Source organism: Apodemus sylvaticus, chromosome 11, assembly GCF_947179515.1.
Source record: "Apodemus sylvaticus chromosome 11, mApoSyl1.1, whole genome shotgun sequence".
Taxonomy (NCBI): Eukaryota; Metazoa; Chordata; class Mammalia; order Rodentia; family Muridae; genus Apodemus; species Apodemus sylvaticus.
Window position 1 is genome coordinate 65,336,533 of NC_067482.1, and position 19,577 is coordinate 65,356,109.

General features: G+C 44.7%; 1 protein-coding gene across 1 annotated transcript in view; it reads left to right on the top strand.

The window, feature by feature from the left end:
• Fam184b (family with sequence similarity 184 member B) overlaps positions 1–17,764 on the top strand; it is a 103,141-nt gene extending 85,377 nt beyond the window's left edge. Inside the window, exons 9-16 of the mRNA XM_052198844.1 lie at positions 3,891–4,029; positions 5,242–5,405; positions 6,420–6,574; positions 9,593–9,739; positions 13,285–13,402; positions 14,596–14,700; positions 15,639–15,838; positions 17,378–17,764. Of these exons, the coding sequence (XP_052054804.1) occupies positions 3,891–4,029; positions 5,242–5,405; positions 6,420–6,574; positions 9,593–9,739; positions 13,285–13,402; positions 14,596–14,700; positions 15,639–15,838; positions 17,378–17,471 (1,122 nt within the window). The 3' untranslated portion in view covers positions 17,472–17,764. The remainder of the gene's footprint in view (positions 1–3,890; positions 4,030–5,241; positions 5,406–6,419; positions 6,575–9,592; positions 9,740–13,284; positions 13,403–14,595; positions 14,701–15,638; positions 15,839–17,377) is intronic.
• The last annotated feature ends 1,813 nt before the right edge of the window (positions 17,765–19,577 follow it).

Genomic DNA, 19,577 nt, shown 5'->3' on the forward strand with positions numbered 1-19,577 from the left:
TCAGTAGCATGTAGAACTCTGGGTTCATGGTCCTCCTAGTGGGGTGTCGTGGTCAATGCTCTCAGATGGGAAACTGATTGGGAGTGGATTAAACAATGATGGGGATTGCTGAGGTTCCTGTATCTGCTGGACCGTGCCAGTTCTTCAGTCTGGTGACGCGGTTCCGCTTGCCCCACAGTGCTGTAATTGCTATGTGGTAAATTTATAATACTATTAAATTATAGGAGACACTGGTCAGGGTGTTCAGTATTAGGGCAACCCATAAAAAAGCAACATCAGCCTCGATTCTAGTTCAGAGGGCTGACATGGTAGAGCTCGCTCCTATACTTTCTGCCTCACGGCACTTAACGTAGAAAGGAACGAGTGGCAGTTGGCATTATGGCACAGAAGGACTGCACAGAAGGCCTAATAGTCAATTAAATAAATAGCAATTTAGCTCCTGTTAGTGAAGCAATATTTAGGATGTTTGGCTCTAGAGCACTGAAAAAAATAAAAACTTTACACATCTTTCAAATTCAGGGAATTGTGTTAGAAGAGTTATTTTCTGAAATAGACTGATTTTAAAAAAATAAAGTATATCATATATGTAATAACAAAATACTTTTTTTTCTTTCAGGGCCAGTAGAGGTAAACCAGACTTTGAAATAACAAGACCACCCAAATTGTAGATTTCAGTGGCTTGAAGTGGATTTGGTTTGATTTCGTTTGAGTCATCTTAATTTAAAAATATCAAAAGAATTTCATTGGCCATAATGGATTTTTGTATAAGAAGAATCCTTGCTGGGCAGTGGTGGCACACGCCTTTAATCCCAGCACTTGGGAGGCACAGGCAGGCAGATTTCTGAGTTCCAGCCTGGTCTACAGAGTGAGTTCCAGGAGAGCCAGGGAGAAACCCTGTCTCAAAAAGAAAGAGAAAGAAAGAAAGAAAGAAAGAAAGAAAGAAAGAAAGAAAGAAAGAAAGAAAGAAAGAAAGAAAGAAAGAAAGAAAGAAAGAAAGAAAGGAAGGAAGAAAGAAAGGAAGGAAGGAAGGAAGGAAGGAAGGAAGGAAGGAAGGAAGGAAGGAAGGAAGGAAGGAAGGAAGGAAGGAAGGAAGGAAGGAAGGAAGGAGAGAAAGAAAGAAAGAAAGAAAGAAAGAAAGAAAGAAAGAAAGAATCCTTATTGTTTACTTTGCATACCTTTAATTACAAAGTTTTACATGTGTTTTGCATGCTACACAGTTCGAACACTCATTTAGTCCCAGCTCCATAAGGTATTAAATGTACTAAAATCACCAGGATCCCAGGAGCCACGAAAGCCAGGCCTTGCTGGGCTGTGCTGTGCACTGCACAATGCCTTTCATCCATTGTGTCCTGGGATGACAGCAACCACAAAGGTCTGTGGAAAAGCTATGTGTACACCTGTGCCGTGGAGGACAGAAGAGGGCACGGGAACCCTGGGACTACAGGTACAAGCAGTTGTGAGATGGACACTCCGTACTGGGAACTAAATCTGAGTCCTCTGGCAGAGAAGTCGGTATTCTTAACCACAGAACCATCTCTGCAACCTTAGATCTTTGTTTTTTAAGCTGGGTTTTATAAATGTTATCAAAAACAGACTTAAGAAACCCTCATTGTTTAAAGCAGAGGACTGGATTTTAGTTTTATGTCCATGTCCTGAGGTGACCTTGGGAATTTCCCTGCAATCGTTGTATATAACAAACCTTAATATGATTTACTAAGCCTTCTAGGATGGACTTAAGCATTCTGGTTTTGCCCTCATCTTTCTTCTTCCATTTTGGAAAAGTTCAGTCTTTTATCTCAGTACAAACCTTTACAAAACCATACAAAAGGATTTTCTCAAGATCATTATCTTTTTAGCTTTTCATATCAAAAATATAGCCAGATGTTTACATTTTCTCTTAAATTTCTTTCTCTCATTCCTAATGATTTCTTTCTAATTTCCTTTTTTAATATTATGATACAAAATAACAAACTTATTAATCAAGTCAATTTATTTTATTATTATTTTGTTTGTTTGTTTGTTTCTTGATCAGGGTTTCTCTGTGTAGCCCTGGCTGCCCTGGAATACATTTGTAGATCAGGCTGATCTGGAACTCAGATCTTACTGCCTGTTTCAGGTGTGCTGAAATTAAAGGCCTGGCACCAAGCCTTTAATTTATTAAAAGAAAGTTTAATTCTAATTACATTTTGGACATAATGTAACAAGTTACCACCACCTGTCCACACACTGTTAAATTGTAAAGTTCTTTTTGTGTTATAAGTCCTAAAGAGACATTGTTGCTACATGGATTTGTAAGGTTTCCTTTAAGTATTTTTTTTTTGTCAGTAGCAGAATATTACACTCCATCAAGAGCTGTCCAAGGTAACATCTTCTGGTGGCCTGGGACAGTGAATTATCTTGAATGAGAAAGACAAAGACAGAAGATAGAATACACAGTTTAACCCTAGAATTGCAACTTGGGCTGCAAAGCCATTTACTCCCTTCCAAACCTGGGGAAAACCAGCAACCTCATGACCATGGATGAATAAGCACAGGCAGAGCATTTTTCCAGAACATGCCCCGAGGGACTGTGGCCAGAAATAGAGGCATTGCTACTGATTCTCAGTCATAGCTCTAAAGTGAACCAAATGGAACAGGACAGAGAGATACTTTGAAATCAGAGACATGAAACCGGGAATAAGAACAGAACAGGCTACAACAGAAGCCAAAACAAGGAAACCAAACCAAAAAGTATGGCAAATCAATCCTGTTAGGCAAAAGCTGTAGAGAGTGCCAGAAGCCCAGGAGGGGAAAATCCCAGTGTGAAAATACTTGCCACCCCGGAGTTTCTCATCCTGGAGCCAAACCCCAGGCCGGAGCCCAGCAGCAATTGTGATTCCTTGTTAGCTCAATGATAGGTCAGAGCACCCAGTGCTGAAGCTGGTAACCACAGACAGAACTGAATTTGAATCTGTATTCCTTACTTTATTCAGAAAGCCAGTAATCCAGGAAGGTTGCAGGCTAACTATCTTATACCTCATCTCTAGTCAGCAGATCACTTAGGAGAAGAAGGCAGGGAATAATCCTTCCAGAGCTCAGCCTTGCCCGTTTGGTCGGATGATGAGCCACATGTCTGCACAAACTTTTAACAGTCTATATGTGCTAAGCCGTTAATAGCATGTATGCGTAGATTCCGTAAGATGAAATATAAATGTCTTTATAACACAGAGCATGACAGATATACAAGGTAGGGCGTGGAAGGAGGAAGGAAGGAAGAAGCCAACTAGGGAAGAGCAAGTGGAAATGAGGCATGGAAATGGAGTGCGGGTCGTGTGAGATCAGAAAAGGGAAATACTGAAGTGGTGGAAAGGGACCAGCAAGAGGTGGGGGGGGGGAGGTGAGGAGGGGGAAGGGAAGAGCAGTGGAGAGGGGAAAACAGAACAAAATACATGGGGCTGGAGATACAGTATTCACCTCACAGGCTCAGAGCCCTGGTCCAGTCCCCAGCACTGCATCATCAGTGTGTGTGTGTGTGTGTGTGTGTGTGTGTGTGTGAGAGAGAGAGAGAGAGAGAGAGAGAGAGAAAGAGAGAGAGAGAGAGAGAGAGAGAGAGATGGTGTGTACCTAGGGTCCATTTAGAAGATGGAAACAGGGAGATGAATGATTCAGGGTCATCCTCAGCTACAAAGTGAATTCTAGGCCAGCCCATGATACCTGGGATCCTGAAGAGAGAAGGAGAGGGAGGTATAACAGACAAACGCATCATGATGAAAGCCATAACTTTATCTGATAACCACAAAAATTACAAAGTGTGCGCTGTAGCCAGGCCACTAGAACACCACAATCTGACAAGCCCACCACAAAAGAGCCCTGCAGTTTCAGGCCTCAGTGCCCTCTGCTTCTGCCCACAGGCTGCAGAATGTTTGAACAAGGAATCTACCGACAGCCTCCAGGCGCACCTGCTGGAGCTCCAGGCCCTAGAGGACAATGCCAGACAAGATCTGCAGGAGGACTGTGAGCAGAGGCCAGCCCAGAAGCCTGGGCGGCTGGGTAAATACCACTGTCCACCTGGGGAGTCCGGCCACGGTGTGCTCCACACATGGAAAGCAGGGCCAAGTGGGGCCATAGACCTCAGCAGCGATCCCAGCTCCGTTTCCAATTCTCCGTGAGAGTTGGGAGTGGGGGGGGGCATCTGGGCTTCATTTTCCTTTTCTATCAAAATGGATCTGTAATTATCTCTACCTCATAGGGTCATTATGTGGACTGAATGGGATGTGAAATGTAACATGTTTAGCCAACTTGAGTCAAGTGAACGTGGTTACTATGGTTACCACTCAATAGAACACAGATACAAGCCTTGGCTAGGGTTTCATTGCATTGCTTCAATTTTGTGGACTTTCCATTCCAGTGATATCTACAAATTGGGGGACTCAGGCATCACCTACTTTATTCTGCCTACTGTCCCTAGCATGAAATATATCTCTGGCTCCATTTCAACATTAAACCTACCTTCTTGGTGTTCCAGAAATTAGAAGAGGTAGTTAAGATCTCTGGAATTAAACTAGGTCTGAAACTTAACTCCAACACTCACTAACTGTGTGGCCTGGGCAGTCTATCAATGGGGCAATGATAGTGCTCACCTCATAGGGCTATAATGACTTTTGCGAGTAAAGTTCTCCTGAATGATTCTGGCTTCAGGCTGAATCCTGCTAGATAACAATCTTCTACTGCTCCCCTCTACCCATTGTGATCCAGTTAAGATCCGATACCCATGGCTAGGAGAACCTCTGAATGTTTTGTCTCCTTAGAAGCTGACATAAATTTCAATATTCCTGACTTGAGATGAAGACTTCAGAAGAGGTCCTCCGCCCACTGGACAGTTTCTTGGGTTTTGGTTTCCTGACTTGGTCCCCAAGCCCTGTGTTGCCTCCAGATCTGTAGACTCCTTCCAACACTCCCTAACCTGCTATTCCTCCTAACTAGCCAGCAGTAGCCACACAGCTTGTTCAAATCACAGAAGAAACTCTCACAACTTTGAATCCATCCCACCATTTAATAGCTGTGTAGCTCTGGGTTGCTTACCTCTTCTGTTGCTTGTAATAAAATGGAACTGGGATGGTGGGGGCAGGGGGACAGCAAGGTGGAAGGATCATACATACATCTAGTGTGCTTTCAGGATGTATTGAATGTCCCTTACATCCTCCCGTTGCATCTGTGATCCTGGAATAAGTTTAGGAATGATCTCTCACTTCTTCCTTCCAGAGTCCTTGAAGCAGGAGCTAACAGAGCAGCGAGTTGCCTGCTGTGAGCATCAGAAGGCCATGGAGATGCTACAGGATGAGCTCAAGGCCATGGGCCTCTTGGGGAAATGGCAGGTCATCAATCAGTGTTCAGGGGACAGCAGAGACCACACCTTTATTACAGAGGTACCTTGCCCATGTCAACACAATACTTTTCCTAAGACAACACTAGGCCCACAGAGAACAGGCCCGTATGGATGGATCTGGGAGCTTGATCCCTCCCCACCTGGAAATAGCAAGACCCTGCTCCCATTTCTCACCCTAGAGGCATTTGGTGATCTGCAGGCTCCCATCCTTGAAAAGCAGAAAACAATCTGAAGTGTTATAAGTTACCTATAGTTCAGATACATGTTTGTTCCTCTTAGCATTCCAGGTAGCTAGTCTGGGTCACTCTTCCAGTCTGTGGGGAGATCTCTCTGAACACTCCCCAGACAAAGTCCCTGCTTAGACCTTAGTCTAAACTGATCTCATTCTCAATACTGTGGGAAACTCTCCTTAATGTTCCTGCTCAGGCTTTGTCCATCGGCCCCTTCCCTGCCCATCCCTAATCCCTACTCTAGTCGGCATGACCTTAGAACAATCTGGGCCTCATGCTTCAGGTGTTAGGGTCATACACAGCATGACTCTGTGTTCTCACTGGAATGAGCTCTAGATGCCCACAGCCCATCATGGGAAAATCTCCTTGACTGCCCTGTTGTCTCTCAGTCTCCTGACGCCTGAATCCTGCATCATACTTTCTTGTGATCCTCCCCCTGCTCGGGGCCCAGCACAGCTCCACACCGGGGCCTCTGTTGGTCCAGCTCTTCCACCCTCAGACTTCCTGGGGCACAGCTGTTAGTACAGCACAGGCGACACTATCAGTGACCACAGTGACTGTGGCGACAAGTGGCATGGCAGCTTAAGTAGGTGGAGTGTGCGGATTATCTGATCTCTTGTTAAACTTCTCTGAGGGTTATTACCCTCTGAGAAACACCTCCAGAAGGTCAGGAAGAGACCGCGTGGTAGCCCTTCATCAGAAGCTTTGTCAGCAGCACCTCCAAGTCCCCGATGTTGAGCTGGCCTTAGCGCCTACTTTAATAAATAAATAAGCAAATTAACTAAATAAAATGTAAAAGTCTCTACCTGCTGTCCTCCCCTCAGAATGCAGGTGTTACAGGCCCTCCTGGTTCCCTGCCCTGTGCTGCAGACAAAGGTCTCCTAGAGGAGAATGCTCAGCTCCAAGACACTGTACTGCGCCTGCGTGCAGAGGTGGGCCAGCACCAGCAGGAGGCGCTGCAGCTGCGTGAGCAACATCGGTGAGTCTGCAGGCCAGCTTCCATTGTCTCCAGCCTCTTCCCTTTCCTCTATCATTGTTTGGAGTCTCTGAAATCTAAAGCAGACTCTTCTCTCCCCACAAGCCTCCTAAGACCTAGAATCAGACCCAGAAGAGATGACAAGATGGAATAGTTCAGACAGTGCTGTGCATTTTAACTAGCGATGGGACAATACCACCCACCATGGCTTCAGAATTCAGGGCAGTTATAGAATAATGGAAGATGCATGCCAGAGCTGCCTCCCTCCCAAGCATGGAGGAAGCACCAGTCTGGGTCTGAGTTTCCTCCTTTATTAAAAGGTTTTTTAATACAAATTCAATGTCTTAAAAAGGACTTCTTAGGGTATCTGATTTTTTCTGCAGTAAGATTTACCAGTTTGTTTCTGTCAAGGAATTTGTGTGCTTCATCTGTTTTTGAGTGTTTCACTTTTTTTTGTCATCTTAATACATAAAGGATCCTCTTTCCCCTGATCAGTTTCACTTGGGTATAGTGAACCCTGCTGGGCCAGCTCTAAACTACTTTCAGCGTTGGTTGTACTTGGCCATTAACTTTTAAAGCATATATATATATATATATATATATATATATATATATATATATATATATATATATATATATATATGTATATGTATATGTATATATGTATATGTGTATATATATGTGTGTGTGTGTATATGTATATATATGCTTTAAATGTATATTTAAAATGTATATATATATATACATTTTAAAGCATACATAAATACATATATACAAAAGAGAGGGGAGATGGCATCCTGGTTTCATACAGCCTGCAGGTATGAGGGAGGCAGGGGTTTGCACTTAGGTCAATAATTGCAACTTTTTCTCTTATGCATGACCCAAACCAAGTTTCTTAATTTCCCCAGGCCAGAGCATCTGGCTTGGCAAAGGAGAAAATTAAGAGAAAGAGATATCCCGTGTAGAGGCGATGCCTCTAACTGTAGCACTTACAAAGCTAAACTAGAGGAATCTTGAGTTCAGTGCCCACATAAAAAATACCTTTCTGCTGGGAGGTGGTGGTGCACACCTGTAATCCCAGCACTCTGGGAGGCAGGCAGATTTCTGAGTTCAAGGCCAGCCTGGTCTACAGAGTGAGTTCCAGGACAGCCAGGGCTACACAGAGAAACCCTGTCTAGAAAAACCAAATCCAAAAAAAAAAAAAAAAAAACCTTTCTGACCCTACTCTGCCCCTCCCCCCAAAAATATTTCAGCCAAGTATTTGGAACAAGATTAGGCACGTGGCACTGACAATAAAAGTCAGTTGTTAAAATTCATAAAGTTGAGCTTAAATATGGCAATTCAGCTGGTGGTAGAGCACTTTCCTACTATGGAAAAAACCTGCACTTGAACACACACACACACACACACACACACACACACACACGCACACGCACACGCACACGCACACACACACACACACACACACACACACACACACGCACGCACAGGCACACATGCACAGACACACACACTCCCCCACAAGTCTCACTGAACACTTTACTAAATCCATGCCCAGCATGTCAGATTTGATGGAGCCGAGATGGAGCCTGCGAATTAGCCTCAGAACTAGAATTAGTTAGAATCTGCCTTTCTGAAGATTTCCCAGATCTTCATTTCCAGAGGAGATGCTGGAGTTGGCAGGTGAAATTGTAGCTCTACTCTAAGACTCTGCCTTACCCTTGCTGCTGTAACAGTCAAGGTGAGAAAATGCTCTGAGAATAAAGAGCTGACCTCCTCCAGGCAGAGCACTGACGTAAGATGGCCAGAAGAAGCTGGAAATAGTGGCGCATGCCTATAGCTCAGCACCTGCGGGGCTGATGCAGAACTGCCAAGAGTTTGGGGCTAGCCTGGGCAACAGAGTGAGCTCCAGACAGTGTGAGCTACAAATAATTGTCTCAAACAATACAAAACATCTAAGAGAGGATGTCCTTTAGTGGGAATAGCCCTGGGTACTGCTTTTCCAGGCAGAGATGTCTGCACAAGCGGAAGCCATGTTTAACAAATCTCTAAGGTAGTCATAATACCCTCAGTGGTACGGACAGCTGACTACAGCAAGATGGGATATTCACAGCATCCTCCACACCCCATGTACTCAAATTGCTATGAAATAACCTTACCTCCAGCTAACTGAGGTCATGAGGCCTCCTTCCCAGGTGAACTTGAGACTTGAGTTCATCTAAGAGCATCCAGGAGTCTATCTGTCTAAGGTGGAGCACCACAGATCAAGAAATGTATCATGTGATCCTAGGCAAGTCCTTCTACAAGTGAGGAAAGCGATGGACTCTACCTGGGGAGGGGGTAAGCAATCACATGAAAATATACATGGACTTCCTGAAAATGGCTCTCATAGGACTCAGCTAGGACCCTTTAGGATCCTCCTCTAGGTTAAAAACAATTATAACTAATGGTTGGAAAAAGGTCTCTGTGCCTTGGATTATTAGAGATACACATTAAATTTCTCCTTGCAATGACCCTGTAAGGTAAGTACCCCAATATTTCCATCCAACAAAGGACACTGAGCCTAAGGCCACACAATTAAAAACAGTGGCTAAAGCCAAGGACTTTAGCAGTATGGCCCTAACCACTCCTCTTTTGGCTATGCTGCTGCCCCTCTGGAAACCCTGGAGAGAGTTCTCCTGAGTTTCAGAGTTCTAGGACTGAGAGAATGCTACCTCTGGCCTCCCCACCTGCCTTGTGGAGGGGAGTGTTTCTGGGCCCCCCTTCAGTTCTGTATTTCTTTTTCAAAGAAAGGCAGCTCTTTTTCCTGGGGTTCTCCTTTACTGATGCTGGAGTGGGAAGAGCCCACAAAGGTCCCCATGATGATGCTTAGCCTGAATTTCACACCTGGAGACCCAGGAGTCCTCCTCATAAGATCTTAGCATCATTCTGTACAGGGCCACCAAACAGAGAAATAAGGCCCAAAGTCCTAAGGCTCAGGTTCAGAGCGTGGGTGACCCTGACTGTTGGCATCCATCACAGGTTGCTGGAGGAGGACCAGAAAGCCCAAAGAGCCATGGAGGTGGAGGCGCTCCGCCAGGAGCATCGGAAGGAGATGCAGGCCATGGTGGCTGATTTCAGTGGTGCCCAGGCCCGACTCCAGGCCCGGCTGGCTGCTCTGGAAACCGAGTGAGCAAGACCTTGGGCCCGGGTTCGGGGGGAGGAGGGGAGGGGGGGAGACTCTCAGTGTATCGTTTAGGGAAGTGACCTGGTATCACTAGACTTTAATGTTAAAACTTAGAAATCCTGAATTTAGAAGTTTTTTTTATTTCCAGGCAAATGATCCCTCCTCTCTCCCTCTCTCCCCCCTCCTTCCCTCCCTCTCCCCTCTCCCTCCCTCCCTCCCTCCCTCCCTCCCTCCCTCCCTCCCTCCCCCCCTCCCCCCTCTCTCTCCTTGAAATTGTTGTGTTGATGTTGATCATATGCTTGCCCTTGCTCACCTCCAGCCCCCTTCCCTACCCACCCAACTTTGTGTCCTTGATTTTTGTTAGACACATTGAGTCTAAGGTGTACAGCCATATATTCTTGAATGTGTGGCCATCCGCTGGAGGATTGTGAGCGACTACTTTTTTTTTTTTTTTTTTTTTGGTTTGGTTTGGTTTTTTTTGGAGTTTTGGATTTGGTTTTTTTGAGATAGGGTTTCTCTGTGTAGCCCTGGATGTCCTGGAACTCACTCTGTAGACCAGGCTGGCCTCGAACTCAGAAATCCGCCTGCCTCTGCCTCCCAGAGTGCTGGGATTACAGGCGTGCGCCACCACTGCCCGGCTAGGTGACTACACACTTAAGGACAGGAGTTACGCTCTTGAGAGAACTGACCTCCTAGCCAAGCAGTTATCCCCAGCCAGGGGTGGGACTTGGTGTCCACCTCCCTCTCCATGCTGGGACCTTGTGCACCTTGAGCCTGTACAAGTCTCATGAGTTCTGTCACCACCACTATGAACTCATACGTGCAACTGTCCTGCTGTGTGAGAAACAGTTTTTCCTTGTAGCCATCCACCGCCTCTGGTACTCACAGTATTTCTGCCCCCTCTTCTGCAATGATTTCTGAGGCGGGGGTATAGCAGTCTTTCTTTTTCCCCCTTTAATTAAGATATTTTTTCTTGCATAATACGCATGGTTAGTTTCCCCTCCTTGGCGTCTTCCAGTTTCTCCCCATATCCTCCCCATATCCTCTCCCATATCCTCTCCCATCCAGATTTGTCTCCTTTCTGCCTCTCATTGAAAAACAAATCAGCTTCTAAGGAACAATGGTAAATTATAGTATGATAAGAAGAAACAAAATCTAACACTACAGATTTGCACAAAACAAACAGAAGGAAAAGAAACCAAGGAAAAGCACAAGAGACAGACACACAGACCCGCTTGTCTGAACTCAGGAATGTCATAGAAACACTACAACGGAAGCCAGAATATATATATATATATATATGCAAAGGACCTGTAGGGGGAGAGGGAGAGAGAGATAGAAAAAATATATGGAAAGGAAAAGTTTTAATACATTATGAGACAAAGAACGTGCAAAGATGTCACTGGGTGCATGTTCTGCTGGCCTCTCCTGCTGGGTATGCAGCCTACCCTTGAGTGGTTCATTTCCCAGTGAGACTCCCTTGGAAAAAAACTAAATTTTCATTTGCAAGTGGTTATCAGTCTAGGATAGCTTCTGGGTCAGAAACTAGGGCCCACTTCTTTGAGCTTTTGGACACAATCCGGCAAGGAAAGGCAGGCGCTGTACGGCCTCTTTCTCTGTGAGGTCACGCGTGCATCAACCCTGTAGATATAAAGGACCTTGCCTCCCGGTGTCCTCCACCTCCCTAGCTCTCACAAACTTTCAGCCGTCTCTTCTGCAGGTCTCCCTGAGTCGACAGGGGATTTGATGGAGATGTCCTTGTAGGGCTGTGTGTTCGAAGGTCTGCCACTCTCTGCATAGTATCTGTATTTATTTCTATTTGCTGTAGGAAATAGGAAGTTTCTCTGGTGACAAGGCACTGATTTATGAGTAGAGTGCAGTGTCATTAGGAGTCATTTTATTGATGCTAGCCTTAGGGTTTGGCCATCCAGGCACTGTGGGTTATGGGTTCCATCTCGTGGGGTGGGGGGGTGAGCCTTAAGCCAACACATTTAAGTTGGTTACTCCCACAGGCTTTGTACCACTACTGTGCTGGGGTATCTTATGGTCAGGACACCACTGTAGATCAGTTTGTGACTCGGTTTGGTGCTTGTTTCTCCTTTGGTAGCATGCAGAGCACCAAAGACACTAGCATGTAGGGCGAAGGCTCTATGTAGGCATCAGCTCAGCATCTCCGTGTTCAGTGAGTTGTATAGATGTTGTCTTCAGCAGTGGGGCTTTGCCATTGGTTTGCGGAGAGCAACTATAGCATCGTATTTTCTGTACTCTGACTAGTTGTGAGTCTCTGTGTTAGTTGCCATTTACTGCAAATAAAATCTCCTCTAATATGAATTGAGTGATGTATTGATCTATGACGATTTATTTTTATTTATGTGTGTGTAGATGTGTATGTTTGTAGAGGGCCAGAAGCAGCTTTCTTCTGGTTGCTGGGTGATAGTGAAACTAGAAACAGGGATGATTGACAGGGAGACCAGTTGGCGGTGATGCCATGATCTGTGCTGAAAGGTAAAACCTCTTCTCCGTGGTTATATAGCAGGAAGTGAATTTAAGAGCTATGCTCTTAAAAACCAGTCTTGACCCCAAACCATTGTCGATCCCAGAACCACAGGCATACAATCCAGAAGAGGGAGATGAGACATGAGGGTTGCAAGCCAGAGAGGGCTGTCGAATGAGTTCATGGGCAGAGCAGTGAAACTGTATCTCAGATAAAGCCTATGGATATAACTGGGTGGTAGAGTGCCTGCTCACGTTCAATCCCAGCACTGACAGAAAAGTTGCAGGGAAATGTACCAAGCAAGCGCCACCCAGTGGGCATTCGGTGTGTGCCTCTCAGTCTTGTGCCAGTCAACCCTTACCTCACTGATTTCACAACCAACCACTTTATAAAGTGCTCACTTTATAAAGGAAGGAACTGCTGGGAATGGTGGTGCATGGAGGCAGAAACAGGTGGATTCCTGTGAGTTCCAGGCTAGGCTAGTCTATATGACAGGGCCAGCCTGAGCTACATAGTTGAGGTGCTGTCTCACCTGCACCACCACTCACCTCCTCGCCCCCCACCCCTGCACCCCTTTGCCACCAATAATGAACTTTGAGTCCAGAAGAAGTGGTGTAATCAATGGGGCAAATAACTAAAGAGCAGCAGAGCCGGGATTAGAAGAGAAGTAGAGTTTTCTCTTTCCAAAGTCCTCCCTTGCCATCAATCAATAGCCATAGCCCCTCCCACAATCGCCACCCTATCTTGTCTTTCATGGCTGCCCCAGAAAGACAAATGCATACTGTACTCTATGTCCCCGCCAGATGGGGCTAGAACCTCATGGGCATCAGGGGATCCTGAGGTCCTAGGGTCGGGTAGGGCTCTTGTTACAGAACCATGCCTTGCCCCAGAAGCTAGGCTGCATGCAGAATCTATGTGCACACTCCTTGGTTTTGAAGGAATGAGAGAACTGACAGGAGCCAGACCAGGGGTAGGGCTTAGGTGGCCATCCTAAGCACAGTCTCCCACTACCTACTGAGAAACCTCTGTAGGACTGACTCATACTTTAAACAGGCTAAAAGAGTCCGGAGAGAAGGCAGGAAAAGGAACTTCCCGGCCTGAGGATCTGCAGCTCATAGGCCGCCTGCAGACACGCCTGAAGGAGAGAGAGGACATCATCCGGCAGCTCACGGTGAGGCCTAGGTCGGGATGGGGAGATACTGCCCAGCACTCACAGTAAGGGTGCTGGCTTTGAACCTGGCATTTCTATAGCTGCCTAAACACTGCCTGTCAAGTCTTCATTACCTCCCCCTATTACTAAGAAGAACTCATATCAAAAACATTTTTTTTTATATACAGGCAAAGAAAAGAGCCACCCTATTCCCGCGTTTAACAGCACTTGCTTGATGTTGATTCTATTTTTCATCCTATACAATTAGATAAAAATCTCTTTACTTACCTTGGGATTTTAATAGAATTATTCTTCCTTTTGTAAGATCAACCATTCATTTTCTAGTTAGCAAAGCCATTCCCTGGCCCCTTGAAGAATTCTTTCCAACTCTTTTAATTCTGTACCTCAAACCCATCAAGACTTGATGTTCTTCCTTAGGGATATCTCTCCCCCTAGTCTGTCTTTGACTCACAGAATTATATTAATAAGGAATAACTGCTCCCTTGGTAAGTAAAGGAAGATACTATAGTTATGATTGTCTTTTTAAAAATTATTTGTATTTATTTGTGTGTATGCACCACATGTATACAGGTGCCTTTGGAGGCCCAAATATGTTGTCAGTTCCCCTGGAGCTGGAGAGCTACAGGCATTTATGAACTGCACTAGGAATTCAACTTGGGTCTTCTGGAGAGCAGTAAGTGCTCTTAATAGCTGTGCTATCTCCAGCCCCAGTTATGATTATCTTAAAACAACAACAATTGCTCAGGTTAAGAATACTTGCTGCACTTGCAGAGGTCCAGGTTCAGTTCCTGGCACCCACATGGTGGTTCAGTCCTTAGCACCACACGAATCAAGTGTGGTGGCACATGCTTGAAATCCCAGGAACAGGTCAAAAGCTCAAGGCCATACTCATCCTTGGCTACTGAGTGCGTTTGAGGCCAGACTGGAATATGTGAGACACTGCAACAAAGGCAAGGGAGAGAAAGGCTGAAATATATGAATACGGGAAGGGTTTTCTTTGCTTCATTATTTTTCCTTTTTTTTTTTTTAACTGCCTATGGTGCCATGCCCTCTCCTTCCCTGGCAATAGGAATCCCCAGAGGTGAAGGTGCTTCCTAGGTGCTCCAGTGACTAGGTGCCTGGCATCCACTCCCCTCCCCTCCACCTCCGGGGCTTTCCTTCTGCCTTCTGACCTGGTTGCCTTGGCTTTCCAGGAAGAGAGAAGATTCCACTACGCAGCCTTCCCCAGTGCAGTGTCCCATCGGAATCGGTCCTTCTCTTTCAATCCTCACCCAGGATACTTGACACCGTCCATGAAGGCAAGTCAGTCTTAGCACATCATACAATCTGCACATCTGTTCTCCTGAAAGCAGCTGCAGCACAGTGACGGGAGGGTGGACATTCAGCGGGATAGTCGCTGGGAAAACCCACACAAGTTTCTACAGTGCTAGCAAACAGTACTGAGAGTACATGCCACTCGGCTATTAATATTCCCTCCATCTAGATGATGGAGAGAATACCCCACTTCTTCCCTTTATTTCTCCATATTTGTGGACTTCATAATGAAGACAAGCATATTCATAACAACTCTTTCATCTATCACCAGGTCCCTAATGTTGAAAAAAATCAGTATTTCATAGCTAAGTAACAAACCTAGACTGAACGAACCCAACAAGATTTCATTTGTGGTTTTTAATTTATCCCTCTATTGTTGCAATGCAATTTGCACTCCAAAGGCTGAAGATGAAGTTGAAAATGAGGGAAGGCCAGTCCTTGCTATTATATGGCCTCTAAAATATTTTAAAAGTTATAAAACATATTTTTCCTCAAGTTTTGGATAGAGATCATAGATGTTTTGTTTTAGGTTGCAAAATAAAGATGGGAGAAAGAAATGGTTCGAAGGGCAGGGGCCATAGCTCAGTGGAAGAACAATTGTCTGCAAGCTTGAAGCCCTGGGTCCCATTCCCAGCACTGCAATAAATGATCAATTATAAAATTACAGCAGTTGAGACATGGTTTCACTATGTAACCCTGGCTGGTCTAAAACTCACTGTGTAAATCAGGCTGGGCTTCTGCTTCCTGAGTGTTGATATTAAATACCTGTCCCTACCTCCCCCAATAATATTAAAATGATATATTAGTATACAAGTAGGATTGTTACTTCTTTTCCTTGTTCTTTGGGTTGGGTGAGCCTATTAACGTTTACAGTCATGCTGTTCCAGGATAAGTACTAACACCTTTCCTCTAACACAAACAGAAAAAGAAGATGGAGGAGGTGCCCAGCCGAGTGGTCAGCGTACCAAACCTTGCTTCCTATGCAAAGAACTTCCTGAGCGGAGACCTGAGCTCCAGGATCAATGCCCCTCCCATAACTAAGTCACCCAGCCTGGACCCAAGCCCCAGCTGTGGCCAGCCTTACAAACCTACCCAGTTACTAGATGGGAAAACTGCCACAAGGTGTGTGTCAGGCAGGTGAAGGGGTTTCTCTTTCTTCACGGACAGGAAAGAAACGGGGCACCTGCTAAGGCATCTGACCTAAAGAGTAGGCTCCAGCCTTGTAAACAGATAGAAACTGTGTTGTGCTTGAGATTTTTGGTGATATACTTTAGGACTAATTTTCTGTATTTAAAATCCACTTTTCTTGGCTGTGTGGTCTTGAGCAGGTGACCTCTAAAGTTCCCTCTATTACGATCTTAAAAACGCATATAGTAGCTATCTGATTAGATTGGTGCAACCAAAGGAATTAACCTATAAGATATTTCTACCCTGCCACAGAAGTGTGTTATAGCTAGGGCTACTTGTCAGTGATTTGGCTTTATTGCAGCAGTCAGAGCCTCTCAGTGAGTCAGGCTGAATGTGGATGCTGCTGCCTGAGGCACTTCTCATTTTCCCTGGGGTGTGCTTCCCTTCCAGAGGTGTCCGTGGGTTTATCTTTGTTTTACCAATTTTCCTTCTTATCAAGCCTTTCATTCAAAGGGCATGCTTTAAATCCTGCGTCTGAGGTTTGCATTTAAAAAGGGCCTCCTCAAAATGTTCTAACTCCAGAAGCTTTCTGTATTCCAACCTGTCCATGGCTATTTAAACTGGAGGGGAGGCAGAGATCTCAACTCTTAGCCAAAAGAAATAAATCACTTGCCACCCTTGAATGAATGGAGCCCCTTTGGGTGCTGCCTGTGGAACAGGTCTAGAGCAAAGCACACTGGCTCGCCAGCTCCTAACTCTCACTGAGAGGCACCTCTGCTTCAAGCTATCCTTTTTGTTTTGTTTTAATTACAGTATTTATGAGTCAGGTGCAGTGGTGCACGCCTTTAATCCTAGCACTTTGGAGGCAGAGGCAGGTGAATCTCTGATTTCTAAGCCAGCAGTCTACATAGTACATTCTACAGCAGTCAGAGAAACAAAGTGAGACCTTGTCTCAAAACATAACAAACAAACCATTATCTATTGGGGGCATAGCATCTGTCACAGCACACACGTTGGTCAGAGGACAACTTCATCATGTGGCTTCCATGGACCAAACTCAGGTCCTCAGGCTTTGGCAGGCTGCTATTTGATATGAAGCTTCACAAATGTGGACTGACTATGTGACAGTCTCACTGCCTGCTCTTTCTTTTGATCTATTAGGCAAATTTCATAGCCTGAATGCTCAAAGTAATATTCTACAGAAGACTCACGTTGGAACATAGTGTTGTTTTTTAACTTAGCTGTCGTTTTTGTGCCTAAAATGGATAACAAATGCTACAAAGTGCATCTCATCAGTATCAGAACCATGAATGAAGAGCCCTTGGTGGTTAAAATAAGAACTAGACACTCCCCAACGTGTCCCTCACAACTGGTTTCCAGCTGCCAACATAGCCACTCGCAGTCTGGTATCTTTTAAAAGGATAACAAGCATTAAGCTTCTCCAGGAAAGATGGTACAGTATTGTTTTTTACTGAATAAGTTTCATAGCTATGTAAAATTTTCTTTTTTTTGTCTCTCTTTTTTTTCTTTAAGGGCCCAAGATGGAGAACCAGCCCAACCCAAAGAAGCCCCACAGAAGCAAGGCTCTCCGCATCAGGAATGGTTTACCAAGTACTTTTCATTCTAAACTGACCTTTAGAATCTGTTCTAAGGAGGACATTAGAAAATCATTTCAACCATCTGAAGGAATTAAAAGCACCCAACCAGGTAACTAGTTGGTAATGATTTACATGTGATGGATAGCTAAAACAAAGTGTGACACTACCATTTCAGCTTCATTAGGACACCTGCTTATATAAGAATGCTTATAGTTAAAGATGAAACAAGCCAGTTATTAAAAAGCACCCCTAGAAAAATGGTATTAATCTCTGATGACCAAATTACCCATCGTATTCTAGTGCCTGTAATGTCATACTCCACTTGGTGAGATATCAAACTTGTGACTGCCATGGTCTGCTTTAAAAATATTTTTATTTTTTTCTTGGTCATCTCCAAAGATATGGTTATATATATGCACATATATATATATACACACATATATATACTATAGATGTATATATTAACATATCATATATGTGTGCATATATAATATATTTCCAAGTGCACATCTAACCTCAATATGAAGAGGAAAAATAAAAGTTCAATATAAAAGGAAAGCCAATGAAGACGAAACGCTAACCTGCCAGGAATGGACTGCAGCATGCCTGGACTGCATGTTTTGACTTCCAAGGTCTGGCACAGGCCGCAGACTACAGAGGGACAACACCTACCTCAAACAGGACCTCACAAGATTAAGCAGTAAACTATAGGTAAGCCACCAAGCCTGACGTGGAGTGCTCGGTGAACAACTGTGCCTCCCGTTATACATCGCAGCTTCGATGACCATCGTGCTGTCTTTGCAAAGGTTTCTAGACGGTCTGTTCTCTGATGTCAGTAATTGCCGGGCCCTTTCTTTGCATCGGTGTTACCAGCCTCAGATGTACTTACCGCTTCCCACTGCATGGACTCCCAGGAGAGCAGGGAACTGCCCATGGTGCTGAAGCTGCACTGTCTTACCCCTGACACAATGTTTACTGGGTAGACTTTTCTTCTCTCTGGTGCTGGCCCAGCAACTGGCTTATCAACAGATGTCAACTCTATGCATTGTCAAATTTTTGCTCTTTGAATAATAAAACTCTGAACTGGAAAGTAAAAATGTCTGCCTCTGCCTCCACCTGGCTTATTAGTCACTTTTGAATTTTAAAACCTCTTTTTTTTGGTAGTACTAGATATAGAACCCAAAACCTTGAGCAGGCTAGGCCAGTGCTCTATTACTGAGCTACCTTGCCCTAAGAAGCCACTTTTTGTTGTGTTTGTTTGGAGAGTGTATCTCACTGTGCCCAGAACTCACACTACAGAATATAGGCCACGATGGCCTCAAACTTAAAGATTTTCTCATCTCTGCCCCCAACCCCAGTGTACCACCATACCCAGCTAGACACCCACACTGTGTACATCCTAAGATTGGTAACTCACTGCCAGGGTCTTGTTTTGAATGCAACCATTTGTCACCATGGAATGGCACATGACTTTTGAGTGCCACGCTTTTTGCCTTTCCTGCTCAGAGCCCGCTATAAGCCGAGGACACTGCAGTGTTGGGCTGCCGCAGCCCTCAACCTTTCATGATGGAGTTAATGTACAGACAACAGAAACGCATTGTTTGTGGGTAAGAGACCAAGATGGAGGTGCTGAGCAAAGTGGGGAAGCACTCTTCTCAGAAGTCTCCAGCATGGGGCCTCGTGTGCAACAGAGCTGGTTTAAGCCTCTTTACAAAGGTCCTAATCCCACTCCTGAGCAAGCAGCTTTGATGGCTTTATCACCTACCCAGCCCTTGGGACCAGAAACAAGTGCTTAAGAGTGCACAGAGTGGTACAGCACATGGTTAGCATGTGCTAAGATTAAAAGAAATATTAAGTTTGCATATTTTCAGATTCATGAATATACATGAGTTATCATAAGCATGGAACCAAAGTCTAAACATATTTCCTTACATTTCTATATCCACCTTATTCTTTTCTTGGTACATCTGCATTTTTATTCAACGCATCAAGTATAAAAGTTTCCACTTAAAGTGTCAGGTCAATATTGGAAAAGTTTAGATCTGGGAGCATCTGCATTTTTGGATTAGGAAATTCCCAGTCTTGTTTCCCCTAAGTTCCATTATTTGCCAATAAGCAGGGAACACTGTATTTTA